The sequence below is a fragment of the Balaenoptera acutorostrata genome, chromosome 20, assembly GCF_949987535.1.
Source record: "Balaenoptera acutorostrata chromosome 20, mBalAcu1.1, whole genome shotgun sequence".
NCBI lineage: Eukaryota > Metazoa > Chordata > Mammalia > Artiodactyla > Balaenopteridae > Balaenoptera > Balaenoptera acutorostrata.
The window spans coordinates 39481769-39505038 of NC_080083.1; the positions used below are offsets into that span (position 1 = coordinate 39481769).

Sequence of the window (23270 nt, forward strand, 5' to 3'; positions counted from 1 at the left end):
GAAGCTCAGGACCCATAGAACTCAAGTGTCTCTCTTCTTAATAAGACATATTCCTTCCATTCACGGGAGTGATACTTTGATGCCTCAGGGACACACTGGTGCACAGGGACAAAGTGGTGCATCAAAGCAGTTGGTTTCACCGAGTGGTGTAGGCTACACGAATTCCCTCCATTAAGGGTCTGGCTGGGCACAAAGGCTACTAGTCCACACAACTCAAACTGCACATGGCACAGATGACCCAGCCTCAAAGAATATCACCCTAGAAGAAGCCTTAGAGCTCATCTGAGCCAAGTCCCAACTTTTACACATAAGGAAAACTGAGGGTCCAGAGAGAGCAATGACTTTTGATGGATCAGTGGCAGGGAAAGGCTAGAACCTTTGGTTCTTTATGAAGACTCGGCTTTTGAGATGTTTTCTGGCTCCCATCATATCACACCAGAGTGGTCTTTCAAAGAAAGGGCTGTCACCTTGGCGTCCCAGAAACATGGACGTAATATGGGGCAGAATAGTCTGATAAACCCTCAGTTGGGTAAAAGCCCAGGACTGGGTCTCTAAATCAGCCAAGGTCTGCCTTGAGGCATCTGCCCAGTTTCCGCTTATCTCCAGCCAGGCTCCTCCAGGAAGGAAGGATGTTTGAGATGCCTCTTAGAATCAATATTGGAGTCTTTTCTGGTGAAGAACATGCCAAACTTTTGCTCCTAGTTCCTTATTTACAGCCCCGGGCAAACTCTCCAAGATAGAAATGTAGATTTCCTACAGAATAAACGCCTGTTTCCACAGAAGCACAATGGGCCAAAATATAGCAAAAGGCCAGCAGCTGAAAATTCACTCCAGGATTTGTCACTTTGGGTTAGCCAAAGGTAAAGAAAAGTAAGTTTAATGAGAAAGGACAATAGGAAAAGAAATTGAGGCCTCAGTGGGGAAAGCACACAATGTTTGTTTACTGTTGAGTAGTACATTATCTCATTTAATCTTTCCAACAGTCCTTTGAATGATATATCATTACTACAATACTCCTGAGGACCAAAACTCAAGTTTTTGAGACTGCTCCACTCTCTTTGGGGAATATCTGTACCTGAGATGGCCCCCAAAAATCTTAACAGATGAGGGTCTGTGATCTTCCTTGGGCGGAGTAATGCTAAGTCTCTTAGTTTTGTTTTTTAATATTTATTTATTTATTTGGCTGCACCAAGTCTTAGTTGCAGCACTCGGGATCTTTTAGTTGCAGCACTCGGGATCTTTTAGTTGCGGCATGCAGGCTCTTAGGTGCAGCATGCGGGCTCTTAGTTGTGGCATGTGGATCTAGTTCCCTGACCAGGGATCAAACCCGGGCCTCCTGCACTGGGACCGTGAAGTCTTTCACCACTGGACCACCAGGGAAGTCCCATAAGCTTCTTAATCATGTAGAAAGCATATAATCCTCCTTGCCACCATACCACACCCTGTTGCGCATCAGATGTTAATATTTTATTTAGTCCTGTATGTCTTCTTTCTACCTGTTTATATGCAGTGACTAGGAGTTTAATTCTTGTCATAAAGCATTATGAGCAACAGATACTGAAAAAAATACGTTCTGATGGCATCTAAAAATGTCAAGCTTACCACTGTTTTCATGTTTCAACATGTCCCTCGGTGTGCCTGCACAGGAATGAAATGCACTCTTAGATGAAAAAGACAATATGGATCTCCTCCTGTGTTTAATTTTCATGGAATACTTCTTTCCCTTGAACTGGGGAGTGTCGGGGCATGAGAGAAAGGCGTTCCCTGAAAGGTCCAATAGACCTGAGGTAACTCTGTTTCCTAACACAGCTCCTTTAGGACAGCGAAGGTCTAGAACACTGATAAAAAGACTGGAAATAAGAATATTCTGTACTACATAAGCACTGAAGACAGTTTTCCCCTTGTTTTTACCACATTACAAAATAGCCAAGCAGACACCATACCAGTATCATTTTTCAGCTAATGCCTCAACGAATGGCCATAATACTTGACTCCACTTCACCATTTTCGTGTCTACTTTCCTCTCTTACCCTAATCTCCTTGAAGGTGTCTTACTCATCTTCACACACCTGATACGTAGGGACCGCCTGCCAAAGCCTGCTGTTGAGTGCCTAGTGGGGGTAGGTAATGTGCCGACTGCCATCACACCATTACTTCATTAAGCCATCACAAGAACCCTTTGGGGGATGTTACTCTCCTTTTATAGTAAGGAAACAGAATAGTTAAGTGACTAGTGAAGGGTCGCAAAATTAGGGAACGGTAGGCTCAGGACTTAACCCCAAATCTCCTGATCTGAGATCTAATACTTTTCCCAACACACTTGCAGTAGCCTCTAGTGTGGAGTTAGTCTGGTTATTACCTCTGGTTATATGAGGACCCTGGGACTTCACTTATCTCAGCTAGACCTGTTTACCAACGGGCAAGGCCCCTCCTGTGGCTAGGCCTCTGGTTCACCTGAGGACAATAATATACTCCAAAGGGTGGCTCTGTGGATCACCTGTGAATTTATGGAGTAAACACCTTGAGAAGATTATTAGATGTTATGCATATGCAAGCTAGTCATAACAACTAAAAGGTTATAGTTTTTTCTATGGAAAAAATAGCCTTACCAAATGAATGGAGATGAAATATTCCCTTTAAGCTTTTAATGTAGCAGTAAGTTCAAAGTATCCTAAACTTCAATTATCCATAAATCAAAAAGGAAAGAGCATTGGGTTGAGTCTGGGGTGAACCTGCTAGCAGGTCACCATGTGCTGGTAATAAATGGCTAAGAATGAAGAAGCTTTGTGCTCCTGGAAAACAGATGTTTGTGAATCCAGCTGGGCTGCTTGAGTTCCTCTTAAGCAGCTATTCCCAATAGAAGGATCAGAATCACCAGGGTAACTGGTTTACCAAACACACTAGTAGAATCTGATACTCCTGAGGTGAGAGGAAGAAGGAAATAATTTCATTCTGGAACTAGCTCCTGGCTGATTCTGGCCACACCTCCCTCTCCTGGCCTGGTTGAGAACTGCAGCTTTTCTGTGAAGTTGCTGCCCCCCCTGAGCTGTGACTTATTGGTCCATTTCTCCCTTGAGGCCTCAAATCAAACCATAACTACTTTCTGGCTGTGGGTGGGAGCCAATGTTCTGCCTGGACATAAAAGCAAGGAGCTAAACTGTCTCCTTTTGCACAGTGACGTTCTGATAAATTGGATTTTCACAGTAATCAAATTCCACCGGGATTGGGCAACCCTGGACCTGCAAGCAGGTATGGTTGGTGTCTGTATAGACAACACACCAAGGCAAATTAGAGCCAGGGTCACAGAACCAGAAAGGTTAGAGCTAGGATTTTTTTAAGATCACCTGGATATATCAACCCTCCTTTAACACATGAGAACTAAGGTCCAAAGATGTTAAAGAAGTAGTCCTCAACCTAAGCAACACATCATGCTTACCTATGAAACTTTACAGATGTCTGGGTCCAGAGCCCATAAGAGAGTCAATTCAACAGGTCTGGGGTAGTTCGTTTCATGCCTTTGTGGGTGGCTGTGGAGTACTGTGTTGAATTGAGTGGCCGAGGGTCACAGTAGGGGCAGGGCCTGTTCAGGTCTACTGCCTTCTTTCCCACTATACCACTGTCTCTAAAGGAAGTGAGTTGTAAAACTGAACTGTATTAATTACCAAATGTTTAAGGTATTCTGAGAAGTTCCCTAACTACAATACCTTTCCTAACGTATTGGCCACTGCTGAAGATGGAGTCCGTGCTTTTGTGGTCACCAGGGCTCTCGTGCCCACACCGAGTGTGAGAGGCCTTGGGGCTGGTGACGAAGAGCTTGGAGGTTTAGGCAGTATCTTTCCACTAAGTTTTGAAAGAGAGTCTCACCACTGGGTGGGAGTGAGGGCTACAGTTCCAGGTAAGATTACAGGGCTCCTGTCCGTTCCCTCAGTAAAATTAATATGAACGTTCGCTGTCCTGCGCTGTTAAACCTAGTCTCTCACTAGAGACTGGCTGAATCAGGAACATGATTAAATGAGGCTCAAAAAAAGTCAGCTTCCAAAACAGTGACTTGGCAGGCCCCAAAGGACTAAGGGGCAGTTAGGTAAGGTCCTGTAAAGTAGGAATGAGACAGGCTATTCATTATATTCTAGAGCATCCAACCTCACTGGATAGATGGCTGTGCCTTCATCTAGTGAACTGTCCTATCACATGCCAGTCAGGACTACTTTTACTATCATGTCAGAACCCCACAATCTTGTAAACAAAGCACATGACATTAGACTAAATACCACTGTACTGAATATGGATTCACATTGTGCTACCACATGATTAGTTTTATAATCATCCTTCCTTCCAGAGTCTCTCCCAAGCAAATGGATCACAATAAGCACACCATATTATTAACATCTACATTACAGCCTGCTTCTTATTACTGAGTAACCTAGCAAATGGTATGCTTTGGTATCATGTGTGTGGGTTGTTACTCAGCTCGCCCACATTTCTAGAAAGCCCTACTGTCTATTATTCATATGTCACTTAAACACGTGAGCCAAGCAGACATGTTCTTCATGTATTGCTCACTGCTCACCCTCAGCCAGTGCCAAGTGGCGACAGTCCTGACCCTTGGAGATGACATGTCTGATGGGAGACGATTATTGGACTTTCAAATATAAATCGAGGTCAGACCCCTAGGAAAGGCAAAAACAAAACAAAACACAGTCCTCATACATGTGTCATATACATATTTATATATATTTCATGTACAAAGTTACATTCCGAACCCCAGGGATTCCATAATAGAAATAAATACTGAAATGACTACATTGCTAAATGAGCTTTTTGCTCATAGAAATGAAGCATCAGCCTCTAAAGAAACAGCAAGTGGGACCCTCTAGAACCCATTTTGAAGATTATAGAGGCAAGTAAAATTCTGAATAAAATGTCCTGGACAAAAAACAAATTCAGACCATAAAATGGCTAAAATATATTCAAGTGTTGAGAAATGTATGACAAAATTAATAATAAAAACTTAATTTTTTAAAAAGAAAAGACAAGACATTTAGTGTTACAAAATAGCATAACCCTGTTAGAAAAGCATTTATGATTTCCACATTTAATTCTCTCTTCTCTTCTATTCCCTTAGTACAAACTGGGACCAAAACGAGTCCCTTTCTCAACATGATCAATTAAGAAGAGCCCTAAATCTGGTTGAATCCTTTGGTAATGGTCATAATACTCACAAGGAAATAAATATTCAGTTCCACAGCATTTGCAAGACACACGTTCTTTAGGACAGTTAGTATTATGAGACAATTGTTTTGCTTTGTTTTGTCACTAAGGCAACCTATGTTAAAAGGGTCCATTCTCACACGTAGGAAGACCTTTACAAGAAATGAACAACACAGAAACTGAGAGAATGTATTTTAACCTTTTCTATGCAAACACGCTTCATGTGAAAAGTTATGTGCTGCATATTTTGTATTCAAAATGTTTTACACTCTCAACAAGCTGCAGCTATTAAGATATTCATTCCTATTTAAAAAATTTAGATCCACACAAATTAGAAAAAAACACTCAAAACTGAGTTCCTAAAGAATATTCTCCCTTTGCCTCACAGGGATTTTAACCTGCATTGAGCAGTAAGTATTACGTTGATGTATATGATACTGTCATTTTTGTAAATCAGCAACGTTTGAACATCAGCAATTTCACATGGTTCAACATCATACATAACCCAAACGTAACAGAATGAGAAAATTCTCAGGTATTCCTTATTTCTTCCAATAGGGGTAATTTTTTTTTTTACATGGAGAGACCAACCTGAGGTACTCAAGCCTCTTCTTTACCACTGATGTGGTAGCTACAGGCAATTACACCAACCACTCGCTGCTTGCAAGAAGCTTACATTTTGGCATTTTCTTCCTAAGGCTACCACCTTGACCAAAGTGAACGCTACAAGAATATAAGCCTGTTGTTGGGGAAAAGGTGGAAGTAAAGCAACCTGCAAAAAATATTTAACTGAAATTACAAACATAAAGACAAGCTCTTAAAACAAATTTTACAGACATTTTTGTACTCTCTAGTCCCTGAAGTTAACAGGGCCACAGATATCTGACAATTTTAGATAAAATAACTACACACCTATATTCCTTAAGTTAAAGCCGGTAAGCTTAAAAAGAGCAATAAACAACCACTGTAACATGTTTGCATTTTTCATCTTTAACTCCTGATTTCCTAAATTACAGTCAGTCATAGAAACATGTAAAAGACCGAACAGTACATGGGGTCTGACTCTGGGATGTTTACTTCTTGGGATTAAAATTCCCGAACACTTTGGTGTCTCTTTTTTGTGAATTTATACAACATTCCTCCAAAATATTTAATAATGTGGTTTTTTTTTTTTTAAGGTATTGCCAACAATGGCTCAGATTTATAAAATAAAATAAAATAAAATAAAATAAAATAACATAAAACATAGCTTATAAGCTATGGAAAAGTGACCTAAGTTTTGGTGCCCTGAAAAAAGTGACTAAGTAGCTCAAGTAAAAAAATTATCCTTTTAATACAGCTTTTACCAAAAGAGTTTTTTTTCTCCTAGCCATCTAAAGTGGCCACAATTGTACTGTGTACATAATGTGCTTATAGACACCTGTGGCCAAATGGATCCAAAGGCCTCCTCTGACGCATTAAATCCCGTGTACTTTATAATCTAGCCTAATCATCTATATGCTTAAAAGACACTGGTAGTACTTTTTACAAATATCTCTCCATTACAGTTCAAAAGAAAAGTCCTTGGTCCTTAAGGATGCTTAGACAATCTGAGACTTTTGTTGTTTCCTTTTCCTGAAGTAGTCCTTCCGATGACTGGCGGGGCCTTTGTCCAATAACTTCATATTTTAAGACAGTGCTTAAACTTATATTTAGTTTTGCTTAAAGTAATGGATTAAGAATGATAAATCATAAATTTTCAAGAAGACTGAGAGGGAAAAAAACTGCAGCATAATGGCTTTTTAAAACTTATTAAACAAGAAGATCAATTATACCCAGACTCTATTTTTTAAATGGGCATTGTGAGTGAAAAGATTGTAATGTCAACTTTTACTTTATGCTATTTTGGCTTTGTCTTCTTCTCCTTCAAAGTCTTCTTCATTGAGGATGGCCTTTTAATCTCAAAAGGGCACAAAAGCTTAAATACCATTTACATACTGAATATCAAGTACTGGCAGTTGTGTAGTTTTATACAGAACAAGAGAAAATACCGTTTCTAATTAAATCTCTTGTTCAGTTCATTAGGCCATACTCCATCACCACTACAGCTTTACTCTTACTAACTGATAAGAGCAGTCCAAGAACAACTGGTAAACAAGTAAATTTTTTACACGGAAAAAAACTCATCCAACCACCATCATCCATTGATACAAGAAATCCAAAACACAATTTCCTTAAAAAAAAATCCTCCCATTGCTGGAGTATATCTTCTAAGCCTTATAAATAATAAACCTTTCAAACATGTCAGTATGAAAATGAGAGACTAGTCTCAAAAACAAACAAACAAGCAAACAAAAAAAACAGAATATTCAGAGAAGCAGGCCTCATAAACTTTAGAGCTCTAGTAAGTCAGAAACAAGAAACTTTTATTTAAATAGTGTAGTCTTAATTTCTTTAATATAAAACCCCCCCCGCAAAATCTGATGAAAACAAAGTTTTATATACCATATAAACAAGATTTGTCAGATTTGAAAGTGAAAGTTAAAGTAATTTACAGTTAGCGTTTAGCCCTCTTGGGACATTTAGATAAATCCTGATAATCTACCTGTTATTAGTTTGTGTCAATTTTATAATACATTGGGGAAAACTTTACTATTGTACTTAATGGTACAGTTTCATTTATCAAGTGTTTCCATTAATTCCATTATTAGTGACAGCTAAAAAGTGACCCCATCAAATGAAGTAAGTGACATTAGCTGTGGCAGAGTAAACCACAACTGGATTGCTTTCTAAAATTCACCAGTTTGCAGAAAGTAAACATTCTTTGATTTGTTCATAATATACTGAAATTGCCTATAACACTGGTGCAGTAAAACAGCTAGTTCCTGTATTGTTACAGTAGGACAGATTTTATAGCATAGTTAACAGAAAAAAAATGCTCATACATTATGTGGTGAAACTTATTTCACAAAAAGAGCATTAAATAAAGGGAAAAAGGGAAAATAAACCATGCAGAAGAGATGGCTTCCCCGTCGCCACCTGTTTCCTATGGGTTCACTCACTACCATACATCACTTGCCACACTATCAAGTGACTCCTTTCCGCTTTGGCGACAGAAGGTTCGAGTGGAAGATCCTCTCCAAGAAGCTCTGATTCTCCACCTTCATCACCTGGTGGATGAAACGGAGACTCCGGTTAAGCATTTTGAAGATACAGGCTGATGTACATCAGACTCATGGTTAGTCCATGAGCAGCATGCATAAAATTTGTCTGACGCCCATTTCAGAGAACACAGTAAAAGAAATGCCATGAGTCACAATCTTCACTGCCTAACTTCTGAAAAAGACTACTGAGATCAATTTCTCATAGTTAAAATATTACAGGATATGAAAAAGGAAACAGAACAAAACAAAGATCAAATTCAATTTTAAAAAAGTATGCTTACTATTAAAATTAACCTATGCTTTAAGACAAATTCTGCTTTTCAGGCTGGATTACCTAGAGATACTGACAAACCTGGTTAAGCAATTTTTATGTTATTTTTAGGATCCAAAATGGAAGAAACTTTCAGTGGAAATGAAAAAACCACATAAAGATTTTACTGACATACTCTTTAGTATGGTTCAGACTACCATGTTGCAATCGAAGAAAAAGTTCCAAAAATCACCCAGCCGAGTGAAGGCCATCTCTATAAAGGAATTCTGCACCAACAGTCAGTTCACTTTGAAGTGACTCCATTCCTACTGACATCACCATTCCTAAACTTAACATGAAAAGCCCTGCCTTAAAAATGTGTCAACAAGCCTTCTGCATCAGAAATTTTAGTTTATACTAATTATATGTGGCACATTGTCATTTATATGACCCTAAATTTTATATTCTTTTTTTTAACAGAATTAAAACTAAAGTATTAGTCACCAGTCTACATTATATTCTCTAAAGCCTTACGCTCAGAAACTTTTTCAATCATTGTGATTTTAGGCCAGTCCAAAAGGTTCCTTTATTTATAGCAAATAAATAAATTTACATCACAGTGCTTTACAGATTACAAAGCACTACACTTTCACAAACATCAGTTCTCTGTGTTTTCTTTGAAACCTCTCTGGCCATTCCTTCTTAGATCCCTTCATAAGCTCTAATGATTCTTTAAATGGAGTATTAAAACAGGGTTCTTTCTATCCTAGAACCTTTTCTTCTGGCCCCTACATATTCTCCTTGGGTGAACTCATCAACCCTTGTGACTTTTAGTGCCACTGCACGTCAGTAGTCCTCATATTCCTCCCTCCTGAGACATGAAACCCTTATACCCAAAAGCCCAATGGACATCTTCCACCTAGATAACTCCCAACTTCCATGCACTCCAAGGTCAACATGTCCCACACAGAACTCCTCATTCCACTCCCTCCAGATCTGCTGCTTCTGTTCTGATAGTCATTAACTCTAAGTAAATGGATCACTACCTCTTCCTTCACATCCTGTTAGTTACCAATTCCCCATCGTAGTGCTAGTCTACTCCTACCGTTTCTACCTTACTCATTCATTTTTTCCTAACCCATTGCCTACCTCTAGTCTTATACCTCCAATCCATTTACACACACATATAATCATATTGCTCTTCTATTTAAAGTCCTCCAATAATTTTCCTTTGCTTTAAAGTGCAAACTCCTTAATTAGGTATATAAAGGCCTCCCTCCATTTCTAGATTTATCTCTGGTCAAATTTATATTTGCTTCTACTCCATGCTCCAGTCATTTTTAAGTAGTCTTTCTTCAACTAAGGTGGTTTCACATTTCTAAGCCTTGGTCAAGCTACCTCTTACGTTGGAATGCCAGTCTCCCCAGCCTTCCCCATACCATCCCCACCCCAATTCTTCAGACTCAGGCTCTTCAGTACTGAGTCATCTCAAGCATCATTTCTTGATTTCCTTCTTCCCCTACCCCTAGGAAAAACTGATTACTCCCCATCAGAGCATCTGTAACACTGTAATTTATTAACATGTTTCTATCTCTGTATTGTTCTATAATTTATTGGAGGGCGACTTTGTCTGATTTGTTTTTGTATCTCAAGCTCAAGGCTAACAGGTACACAGTAGATAATTATTGTTTATAAGGTGAGAAAATGAACAAATGAAATGAATTTGGCTACAAACAACACTTTATGAAGTATTTTTATTTCTCCACTTTGCAGGTGAGGAAACTGAGGTTCTGGGAGGTTGAATGATTTCCCCAAGGCCTCTGACTCCATATGCTCTTCACATATACCTCAACATACGACCAAACCCTGCTATTTTCTAATACTCCTTCAAATAAACACACCTTGGTATAAAAAGAAAAAAAAAATCATGAAAGTAGGAAAAAAAGAAATATAAAATCATTTTCCAAGTAAAGGGTTCAAAGAAAACCTCTTAGAAATCATGTATCTGAGTTTCTTGTTTACTGTGGGTGGAAATCCACATCACGGAACAGTGGAAACGAAGCCCCCAGAACCAATGACCTACCCATTCGGAAGTCAATGTAGCCCTCTCCTCCACTGATGACAAGCATAGACTTCACGGGTGTCTGGCTGCCAGGCTCCTGTGCAGATGGCCCTGCTCTGTCAGCTGTTAGATCTGTGCCACTGCTGCCACTTTGTGGGCTGATGACTTGACCTATTTATACAGGAACAGAAGTGAATATTACTTATCAAGGATTGGGGTGGGAGAGACTCATTTTTTCTGAATATTTTCAGAAAGCTGAACAAGGTAAGTACATTCTAATACAGCCAAAGTACTGGGGATGTAAGAAGCCTCTGCACGATCAGAAAACATCTATAAAGGTCATGAAAGCCCAATTTGAAATCCAAGTAAAGCTATTTTGTACCAAAACAGAAATTGGTCCAGAATCCAGTATGAAATCTGTATATGGCTGGGTTGGTCTTAGCTGCCTGCTTCAGACTATTATAATCTACATTGTTTTATCTGAGGGGTAGTGGAAAGATCTCTCCCCTGGAAGGGTACATGTGTGTTTATGTAAGAGACTGAGAAAAGTCTTCAACTTAAGCCTTATGAATTTGGATATTCATAATTAATATTTGAATTGATTTCAAATCCATGGTTTCCTCATGTTTAAGAAAAGTACATCTTATTTTTAATTTAGACTATGCAAATAAAATTACTGGGTAATGTGTAATTTGTTCTAACATTTAAGTTCTAAGGTAGAATCTTTAAGCATGAAATGATAGAAAGAAACCTTGAAATATCATTCACACTATAACCTCTATGAGTGTGGGGTATTTTTTTCTTGCCAGGTCTGCTGTCCTTTGGTCAAACTACACAGACCATGCCTTTAGGTGATAACAGGACATAGTCCCATGATGTGAAACACTTTATAAACAATTAATTTATGTTGGACATGGATAGGGCAGTTTGATTTATTTTCACAGTGCCTCATTCATGCATTATTCAATTATACTCTAGAAGAAATCAAGCCTGCTAGAGATAACTTCTGTTAGCAGACTAGTTAGTTTTGCCACAGAAGCAAGAGCACAGTGGTATGATATTAAGGCCATCCTGAATGGTTTAATCCTTAGGGCCAACTGGCCAACAAACAACAATGTTGCCAATTCCATTTCCAGATTTATACCCAACAGAAAAGTCTCTCCCATATGCACAAGAAGGTCTACTGCAGTATTGCTTTTTAATAGTGGAGGGAAAACAGAGAAAAAGCCTAGAAGTTGATCTATAGGAGAATGGATAAAAGGTAGCATATTTATTCAGATATTAGAATACCACAGTTAAATGAATGAACTAGATTTTTATGCATAAATATCAACAAATCTCAAAAATGAGAAATAAGTTGCAGAATAATATATATGTAACATAAGACTTAAAAATACAAAAAATACTATATATTGTTTATAGATATGTTCCAATGTAGTAAAAATACAAAAACATGGGCAGAAGGATACATGTCAACTTCAGGATAGTGGTTATAGATGGACAGGAAAGAAGGAAGGGAAGGGGATTAGAGAAATATAAAGGAAACTCAAAGGGGACTCTATGGCATTATTTTAAAAAAAAAAAAAAAAAAAAGCAAGAAAAGGAACTTCCCTGGTGGTCCAGTGGTTAAGAATCCGTCTTGCAATGCAGGGGACACTGGTTCAATCCCTGGTCGGGGAACTAAGATCCCACATGCCGCAGGGCATGCGCCCATGTGCCACAACTACTGAGCCCACACACCACAACTACAGAGCCTACATGCTCTGAAGCCCCTGCACCACAAATACAGAGACCACACACTCTGGAGCCTGCATGCCACAACTAGGGAGCCCGCACGCCACAACTACAGAGAAGCCTGCACATTGCAACAAGAGCCCGTGAGCCACAACGTAAGATCCCATGTGCCACAACTAAGATCCAACGCAGCCAAAAAATAAATTAAAAAAAAAAATCCATATCTAGAAGTTTATTCTGAGGAGATAACTATACAAAAATATACATGTACATTTCAAGAAGTTCATTACCATGTTGTTAAGAATACTGAATAATTGGTTAGGGTACCATGTGCCAACCCTATACTATATACATTTAATCATTTAATCTTTGGAACATCCTTGGGAAAAATTATAGTGGCTAATTTTATGTGTCAAATGTCTTGGCTCTGGTGCCGAGACATTTGCTCAAACTCTAGTCTAGATACTGCTGTGAAGGTATTTTTTAGAAATAATGAACATTTAAATCAGCGGACTTTGAGTAAAGTAGATTACTCTCCATAATGGGGGTGGGCCAATCAGCTGAAGGCCTTAAGAGAAAAAGATAGGTCCCTCAAGGAAAAGGGAATTCTGCCTCCGGGCTGCCTTTACACTTGAGCTGCAAACATCAGCTCTTTCCTAGGCCTCCAGCCTGCCAGCCTTCCCTGCAGATTTCAGACTTGCCAGCCCCCATAATCACATGAACCAATTCCTTAAATTAAATCAATCTCTCTCTCCCTCCCTCCCTCCCTCCCCCTCTTTGCGATCGCGCTCTCTCTCTCATACACACACACACACACACACGCGCGCGCACATACCCTATTGGTTCTGTTCCTCTGCAGAACCCTGACTAATACACTGAGATACCACCATGTCCAACATCACACAGTTGGTGTGGCAAAGCCAGATTTGAACTCTGTCTAACTCCTAAACTTGCCTCTTACAGGGGGAAAAAATCCAAAACATAGGTCCTGCTTACAGATGATCAGTAACATCACTTTAATATTCTCAAGGGACAGAACATTTTTCATTGGACGTCATCACTGCCACCTTTCATCTGGATGGTGCTTTATAGTTCCCAAAGCCCTTTCATTAATCTTTACAACAAATGAGGTTGGCAGAGCAGATATTAATCACATCCACTTAGGAAACAAAGAAATGAGTATCAGAGGTTAAGCAATTTGCTCAAGACAACAAGGCAAGTGGTAAAGGCCCAGACCCCCAGACTCCTGCTGTTCTTTGCCACAGCGCTAAAGGTATCAGAGCACATTTTCCATCTCTTCCTGAATATAGCCTTGATGATAGGGACTTCTTTCTAGAAATCTCCTTTATGAGGCCAAAACCATTTTCGGTATTCTGCAGTGACAAAATAATACCATTGCTTTTCAAAAGTAAAGAAGTCTCCTAAATAAAAATCAGGTTTGCTTTTGGGGTAGAGGAGAGATTCCAAAACAGCTTCTATCAAGTACCTCTATAGCACTTTATTCATACCTCCGTTATAGAACATTTCATGCATTGTATTAGAATTATCTGTAATTTCAGTACTTAGTATTAGACGAGGTAGAGGAACCAAGGGACAGACAGTTACAGTTGGCCCTTGGCTAATGCAGGGGTTGGGGCACTGACCCTCTGCGCAGTCAAAAATCTGAGAGAAATTAATAGTCAGCCCTCCATATTCATGGTTCCTCTGTGTCCACAATCTGCATCCAAAGATTCAACCAACCATGGATCATGTAGTACTGTAGTGTTCACTACTGAAAAAATCTGTGTATAAGTGGATCAGTGCAGTTCAAATGCACATTGTTCAACAGTCAACCGGACACACAACTTCTCAATAGAATAATCTAACTCACCTGGGACTGCCACAAAGAATTTCACAGCATCCCTGTGCCCATGGAAGCAAAGCTGTGCATGTGCCATTGAACAATAGGGTATAAATGTCCCTGGTGTCACTTTATCACTGTTTTCATCACCATATACACGGATGACACTTCCAGGACGATTTCCTGATGCTCCTGAGGTTTTATTTGCTGCAATAGAAAACCAAACACCAAATATTTTCCCCTAGAAAACAGTAATGATGCAATAGATTACTGGTTAATCCTTATGGTATTATCTAAAAGCTACAGCCAGTTGAGATAAAACAAGGGCAGCAATGCCAACTCAAGACAAAGCTGGAAAAAAAAAGATATATAGCATGCTAGTTATTTTTAAGTTTCTCAGTAAATGGAGTAGGGGATTTTGCCAGTCTAGCAATAGCTAAGTTTACTTTTTAAACACATCTATTAATTAAAAAAAAAATCATTTTAGTTAACCAAAGAAAAGATTTCTTAGGTATGTCTGTTTTGTTTTTTAATCCTCATTTTAGAAAACTAACCGGTTATATAGCTTAAAGTAAATAGGTATATTTTTTAGCAGAATTTTTATAGTTTATCTTTTGATTTTTTTCTCCCTTGTGGTAAGAATATCTCCCTTGAGGGGTGGTAAAAAGTTGTGTTTAAAAGGATCCATCCAGTACAATAGAGTAGCTTTTATTTACACCAGACTGATGGTTTGCTGAATTATTTTAGAATGACCAGACTCACAAAACATCCCCATTCCATGGACCAGTAAGTAAATGAAAGAAACATGATTGGTAACAGGAGTAAACAATGTAGATTAATGACAGTTTTCAGAGATGTTTCGTGTTTTTATTGGAGGGAAAACAAAGTCTGAAAGAAAGGTCAGCTGCAACAAAAGATGATAAATAGACTAAGCTGCTGAGCAGTAGTTTGGTGGCCAGGTAACAAACATTAAAAAAAACAAAAACAAAAAAACACCTGCTGCAATGCAGTGACTGCAAGTGGATGACATTTAGGAACATTCAAGAGGGTATCTAGAGACGTGAGAATAGCCTCACGGTGGCCATGAGAAGCCAGAAAGAAGAGTGTGGTTCAGGATCTGCACTTACCCCTCAGCCCCAGTAAACGTCCCTGGTGGAGGATTACGGCTAAAGTGAGAAAGGAGGAAAGGGGACATGGAGAGGTGCATGACAGGGAGGAGAAGGATTACTATGAGATGCCACTCTCAGCGTCTTCTATCCGGCAACTCAGGAGCTCAAAGCTCCTAACTCAATTAACAAAATCCAACTTGGTATAATACCAAGAAACACACAAAGTTCTTACCAAAGCCTCTAAAGAATATCTCTGCTTGAAAAGGACAGTTTTATTTACTGTGATTTTGCTTTTCTTAATTAAAAGCAATTTAAGTGAATGAGAACTTACTGGGGAACATTTTCTAAATGCTAATATTTCTCCCTTTTCTTTAAGAAATCCTGTGCAAGTTAACTATGCTAAAATGGAACTCTCGTCTATAGAGAACTGAAATGAACTCTGGGGATCCTGGAATCTCTTAAGATATAAGAAGTGATCTAAACATGTAGATTTATAAGTGGTTAGGGCTCCTTGCTTCCACTGCCAGGGGCACGGGTTCTCTGCCTGGCTGGGGAACTAAGATCCCACAAGCCTCGCGGTGTGGCCAAAAAAAAAGAATTTAGGTTCTTTAAAGGCTCCAGATATACCACCATCCAGTCCTCCTCCTTTCCCCTGAAAATTCTGAGGTGTTTATTTATTGACTTATTTTATGGACTTATGGCACTTTTTTTTCAAATCATTCCCTGCCCATGAATTTTGCAACACAAAAACACTTATTTAATGAATGATCAATGTAATGGAACATAATATGAAAAACATACAATGCACATTTTGTTCACAAAAATAATAATGAAGCAAATATAAAAAACATACAATGTACATATTGTTCACATTCTTTTCAAATAGAGGTAGATGGCTTGTCTCCAATGTCAGGAAGGATTTGCTGACCTCCTAAGAAACTTCTCCCACAACTCTTAAGCCAAATGGAATATCCTAAACTAACTGCCACAGAGATATGGAAAACTAGGATATTAGATAGTTAGATAATGTTTCTGGATACTAGTACAATAAAGCTGAAAGAAAAAATGGACATCAACCATTATTTGAGATGAAATAGGACCATGATTCCTGAAATGAGAAAGAGTTTCTCACAATGAAAAACTTTTAACTGTAAATATTGGTCCTGATATACTTGCTAGAGTCTATACATTTCATAGAAAGAGTGAAGGAACAATAGTTAGATCTCTGCCATCAGTTTGACTTTCTGAATTACCACAGATTTGCCAATAACTGAACAATTCCTTCTACCTGAATTCCAGACAAGGCTGTTCCCCACAACTCTCCTGTGACAGTTACCTAAAAACGTACTTACTTTCTGTCAATGGGATGGAGATAATGACACCGTTTCCCGTCCCTACCCACAAACGATTGCAAGACACCATAAGAGCTGTGATCCTCACAAAAGAGAAGCCCAGTTTTCCAGTACCTGTATGATGGGAGAGAAAACATTTTATTGAGAAACTAGAGCAGATGATGTTTTAGGTTCCAAGTCCCTAAGAGTAGCTGGACTAACACAGCAGAGAGGAAACGTGACCAGAGCTAGTTGGATGTTTCCTGAAGCAGGTGCACATCAATCAAGGCGACCTCTCATTTGGCTTTATCATCTATCTGACAATTCATGGTTAATGGAAAAAGAAAACTCTAAAAGTGGCTGGCATTACATGATCATTCAGAAGGAAGATGCTGTAGGATCAGGAAATATGATACAGGATTTACTTAAGGAGCTGCAAAGACAAACCAAACAAACCAAAACACAAAACAAAACAAAACAAAAAAACCTCAACAAAAAAACAGTTTACTAGATTGGGGAAATTAAATGTCCTTCCATTTTATAAACTGAGAGAGTTCTTGCTTGCCTTAAATTTCTTTGCACAGGTAAGAAACAATCTTTGCTAACAAAACCTATACTCTTTCCTTGTTTATATATTTGAGTCTAAAGCAGTTTAGAAATTTTAGGATACCATATGCATGTAATTTAGGGAGAATAAACGCACTTTTTTATTTCAAGGGAATTTTTAAACTGATCTTATTTTCAGGGACTTGAGAGGCAAAATTATTAAACAGATAATACATTTAAGACAAACAGCATCTAGTTACTCATAAGTTCTACTTACTAGAAATGAGAGTGTGATCATAGAATCACAGTGTTAGAGGGAACCTTAAATAGTCTAAGCTAGATATCTTTAACTTATGGGCAAAGTATAGTCCTGAAATTAGTTTATGTCTATGTGTACATACGGCTGATTCAAGGGAGAGGGCACATCAGGCTTCCTGAGGGCAACGACCCTAAAAAAGTTAAAAACCACTGATGCAGTTCAACCTCTCTTCATAAAGAAGTCATTTGTGACATCCCTAATAGTCATACAGCATTGGATTGGGATGCTAAGGATAATACTGCAAGGAACAAGCCAAAGACAGTCCCTGCCCTTCATGAAGATTAAGTTCTGTGGGGGAGAGAGACAGTATGTACGATACTGGTACAACCACAGTAATGATAAGCCCATGAAGAAAAAGTGTAAGAGGTCCTAAATAAAACTGGGAGATCAGGAAAGGTCTCTTCTGGATGTGACACATAAGCTATGCCCTGAAAGCCAAGTAAAAGGGACTAAGAAAAACTTCTCAGACAGAGGATACAGCACATGTGAGGGCCTTGAAATGGGAAAGAACTTGTTGAGTTTAGGTCAGTGTGGGCAGAACAGAGTGAGCAAGGAGAGTGGTCCAGACCATTTAAGTTCTTCTGATAATGTCACAAAATGTCATCTCACCTAAAGACAAGAATATTCTGAGAGTGGCTGGCATTACATAAGTGGAGGTATGTCACGGTGATATCTGCACACTGGCTACTATGCAGAAAACTGACTGGAGTGGAGATAGGAAGACCAGCTAAGAGGCTCATAGTCGTCTGGGGAGGAAAGAATGGTGACCTGGACTGTGGGAATAGTGGTAGATGTAAAGATGTAACTAATTTAAGGGAATTCCCTGGTGGTCCAGTGGTTAGGACTCGGCAGTTTCATTGCCAGGGCCTGGGTTCAATGTCTGGTTGGGGAACTAAGATCCCGAAAGCTGCATGGCGTGGCCAAAACAAAAGACGTTACTGATTTAAGATATTCTGGGGGAAGACTTGACAGTTCCTGCTGATGGATTAGATGTGGGGAACAAGAGAGGAGTAAAAAATGATCCCAAGTTTCTGTCAAGAACCACAGGGTAGATGGAGCATTTGCCTGACACTTTCAGTGATAAGAGCTCACTATTCCTGAGGCAACTTACTCATTGGTTCAACCCAGCATTTGAGACCATTTAAAAATAAACCATTTTCTTTGACTGACAAAGATAAAATGCTTTAGAAGCTTACCTAGCATTTTGCTTACATAAGGCTCAATGTCCACATCCTGCAGATGTTGATAAGTGTGTGCATGATAGAGACGGAGTGTGGAATCCAAACGAATGGAGACCCACACGCCATCACCCACCCAGGCAAGCTGCCGCACTTGGCTCTCCTTCCTGGGGTGTGCATCAAATGATTTCTAGAAAAGATTGTTCAATCACAATGTTACTTTTATTATGTAGGAGTTCGTGTTTAAAAACTGTGCGAATTTGCACAGTAATTTGGCAGACTATATATTAAAAGAGGAGCCTAAATATTGTTTACTCTTATATACACAATTGCTATTATCCTAGACTGCAAAACAAAATGAAGAAGAACTAAAGGATGTTGGATTTCAGCACTGTGTAGGATATCAACTTATGAAAGCAGTGCTGACACACGCATTCTATGTAACAGCATTCAACAAAAAGACTGAATTTAACCTCGGGATTTTGTATTGTTACAGAGCAATACACAAAATAAGATCCTGTTTATAATTAAACAAAAAGGAACCTACAATGCTGCGTGTGTGTATAGATATCCCCATGTAAGGAATACATCTAAAAAATAAACGCCAAATGGAACTTCTAGGGTTGGGAACAGGATTTGGGACAGAACTGGGAAAGAATTTTCATCTTAAAAATTTCCTACTGTTTTTCTTTTCTTAAACAATTAGAATAAATTTATATATTGTGGCAAAACTTTAAGAAAACAATGTTAATGCTAAGAGGTTTTTGTTTTTACAACAAATTCCCACTGCAATGCTATTCCTCAGTCTGTGACACATATATGGATTTGCCTGGATACACATTGAGTGGTGGGGGAGACTTGAGAGCCCTGCTCTCAGACCACCTCTACATAACTAAACATTTCAAGAACCATGTATTCAAATAATACATGTATGCATCTACGGGTACTCAGACACACATTTAGTCATTCATGTGTGAATCCTCCTTCCTTTTTAAAAAACCACTTCCCCTACTCATAGTCAAAAGCAGAAGGAGAAGTAAAGTAACACAGAAAGCTGAAAATTCATCCAAAATATCACCGGAGTACCCCAAAACACGCAGATTCAGATAACAATTTCTAAAGAAGAAAATAATTAAGTCTTAGGGTCTTCAGGTAATACAAATTCAATAAGTACAGAAAACATGGGTTAACTTGCCTCTATTTTCATGGCCTTTGGCTGAACCACATAAATTTTGTTCCTATAGCCACACCAAACTTTGTCATGTACCACAGTCATGCATCGGATGGAATGGTGAGGTCGTCCAAGATCTAACAAGTGATAGTTTGACAAATCCCACTGCCCGTCTTTAAAATAAGAAACAGATGATTAGTTTATGCACACCGTCTTTTACTCAATTTTAATTCAAGAAACATTCTATTTGGGTGTGTAATTAAATTTATTGATGAAGCATCCCCCGGATACCATGTATTCAGTGTATATTTACAGAGATTGAGTTCTTTTGTTCTATAAACTGCAAAGTTGGAAGAGACCTCAAAGGTCATATGGTTCAACCTGTCACCCAGTACCTGGACCCCCATGCTCTCAACAGCAGTGAGGTGATAAATCAGTTATAAGTTACCTGTTTTATAATAATATTTTAAGAATTAGAATGGATTTAAGGTTATTTGGGGGATAATACTGCTCTCGCTCACTTGCATTTTGATGTATCTTCTTGGGTAGAAGTCAAGGGCAATGCATTGCTAACACTTTAGGAATTATGTATACTATAATTTTAGTGATGAAAGAAATACATACAAATGAGAACCAACCACTGTAAGCTTGCTTTGCTTGAACAATTTCAGTGAAAGAAAACATACTACCTCACAAAGCAGCTGTTCCATTTTAAGAAAGCTATAATTGTCTTAAAAATATTCCCCATACCTAGCTAAAGTCTGCCTGCCTTCTGGTATGTAACCACTCATTAATCTGTAGCTTTGCCTAATGGAAACACAGAATAAATCCAGTCCCACTTCATTGCTACTGCCCTGTCTTCTCCTTTCAAAACCAAGCACACCACAGTTTATGGAACCTTCATCCTAACTCCGCTTTGTCCAGATCCATTTAATGCTGATCTACTAGAGTGGAGCAGGATTATTACCAGCCCTGCTCGGGACTCTAATTTCTATGAGGCTTAGGATGTTAACTCATATTGAGTTTGATTATCACTCTTCAGACATATCTCCTCCATCTACTCTTCTGAACCCAAATGTAGGACTTTACATGTATCCTTAGTAAATGTGTTTTGTTTATCTTGTTCAATATAATTTTGGATTCAGTTTACCAAAATATTTATTATTCCATTTTTTCTAGGTTCTTCTACTCACTAGTTGAGTGACCATGAACAAGTGACTAGAATACTCTGTGCCTCAGTTTCCTCATCTATAAAGTGAGGATGACAATAGAATTTTCTTCATAAGTTGCTGTGAGGATTAAACTCAGATAAAGTCTATAAAGGGCCTGAACAAGGTAAAACGGAGGCCTCTCTTTTTGTTATGGAGTCATTCACCAGCAATCTCTAGCACCTGCGTATCATCTACCTCACATTTCTTGAGGCCCCAAAGGACATGAGACTTTGGGAAAAGCCTTGTGAAAATCTGAATTTAGTGGATCTACGTTTTTATAATATTTCCCTGATGTACCATTCTAGTAGGTAGGAAATGAAATATCATTTTTGTTTGGTACATGTACCAAGGAGTTACATGCTCAATTCCCTTAATTTAATTCACTCAAGGCAGTTTTCTGACACCACCACCCTTCTGTGTGCAGATGGTAGAAACACTGGTTTAAAGGGGAAGAATATAAAGAACGTAACATGAAAATGATTAAACCTTACCCAACTAAAAATTCTTTTTAAAAACATTCCGAATATAAGTGGTTGCAAATTATTTTAAAAATACTGGGCAAAAGAAAACATATCCTCTCACTAAATTTCTCCTAACTGAATAAGTATATGAGTGAAAAACAAATACCTCCATTGCACATTATATAAGAGGACCATGAGGATTATTTGCTCATTATGGTAAACAGGTTTTCACTGAGGTATACTATTAACGTATGTCTGCAGGCAAGAACTCACATATTCACTGATGTCATACACGGTTAGTATTCAGTTTAAACCTTTATTCTTTCTCCTATTAAGTATCATTTCTTTAAAACATAAGAAGCCAATTTGCTTGAAAATGCTCTTGCAAAGTAACAAATTAGCACACATGTTATATATTCATAACAACTCACCAACTCCTCTGTGAAAGATTGCAAGGGTACCATCAGCCAGGGCCACTAACACAATTCCTTTCACATGTCTGCAAACAGGAATGGGGATTTTAGAACTCTCCATTTGGGAATACGGAAGACACTGCATGCTACTGAGCTAATTCAGAGTTTCTCAGAAGGCCAATCTGTGATGTATTAGGAGCTTACACGAGAACCTAAATGAACATCATTCTTTTCTTCACTGAGAAAGTCTTGCTATGAAAATGTCAGCTCAACTAAATAAAAAGCATGTGTGGTGACTCAGTTGTTTCACTTTCTAGCCCAAGTTCCTCCTCTCATCACAGACTACCAACAAAAGGTCCACAGACCAGAGACACACACCCCAAGTAGAACTAACAGAGTCAGCTCTGTGGACCTAACAGACAAACTGACTTTTGATAGTCAACATACAGAAAAGGACTAGTAAATCAATGCCCCAATCAACATATTCACAAAGTATAAAGAATACTCTAAAACAAATATAAATTAATGGGGTTTAATTGGTTTTCTCCCCCAAAGTACTAAAGAACTCTCAGTATGGTGAGGAATCAACCTGGCAAGTTTTCTCTTATACTTAAAGTTCTCCGGTTTACTTCCTAGTTAGAGTTTCCATCTCACTCATAAAGAGGGTTACAAAAAAATATGGATACTGATTTAGTCATGAAGCACATGTTAACTTTAATAGTCTTAGAATCTAGTTTATACCAAAATACATATTTTTGAATGGAAGAATTTCTAAAATAAAACTTACACAATACTGAGAATCGAATCTTTAAGTTTAATAGAATGGAGACATTTCCTCCACTGGGCTACAGATGAATGGACATACAAACTGCAAGAACAAAATCAAGACTGGTAAGGCATAGGGAACATCAAGTAGTTGTTTATATCTAATAATGAACACAAAGTTCTTTCAGAAGGAAAGAAGAGTAACATAAAAATTTTAGGAAAAAACAACAATGAGAGTAAGGGTAGGCCTAAAGCAGAGAAATAAGCTGCTTAAGCAAACAGAAACATACAAAGAATGAAAAGCCAGAACTACGGCATGGTTAGTTAGTTTCAGGTTACCCCATACTTCAGAATCCTTGGCTATAAACCTTTTAAAAAAAATAATCTTACTTTTCTACTACACTGAGCTTTCTGATGACAGAGTGGTTTATATCAGAGAGTGGAAAACTAAGGCCCATAAGCCAAATCTAGCCATCTACCTGTCTTAGTACAGTATGCAAACTAAAAATGGTCTTTACATTTTTAAATG

General features: G+C 38.4%; 1 protein-coding gene across 7 annotated transcripts in view; it reads right to left on the minus strand.

The window, feature by feature from the left end:
* Positions 1 to 4706: 4706 nt before the first annotated feature.
* Positions 4707 to 23270, minus strand: part of SPAG9 (sperm associated antigen 9) — a 162874-nt gene continuing 144310 nt past the window's right edge. For 4 of the 7 annotated variants that reach the window (XM_007176482.2, XM_007176486.2, XM_057535284.1 and 1 more), the window contains 9 exons: positions 22764 to 22844; positions 21995 to 22062; positions 19916 to 20064; positions 18739 to 18910; positions 16699 to 16812; positions 15365 to 15403; positions 14268 to 14444; positions 10685 to 10834; positions 4707 to 8357 (listed from right to left, as the gene is read on the minus strand). In XM_007176482.2, coding sequence (XP_007176544.1) covers positions 8242 to 8357; positions 10685 to 10834; positions 14268 to 14444; positions 15365 to 15403; positions 16699 to 16812; positions 18739 to 18910; positions 19916 to 20064; positions 21995 to 22062; positions 22764 to 22844 — 1066 coding nt within the window. In that variant the 3' untranslated portion in view covers positions 4707 to 8241. The remainder of the gene's footprint in view (positions 8358 to 10684; positions 10835 to 14267; positions 14445 to 15364; positions 15404 to 16698; positions 16813 to 18738; positions 18911 to 19915; positions 20065 to 21994; positions 22063 to 22763; positions 22845 to 23270) is intronic. The other 3 variants (XM_007176485.2, XM_007176488.2, XM_007176492.3) reach the window with 1 other exon arrangement.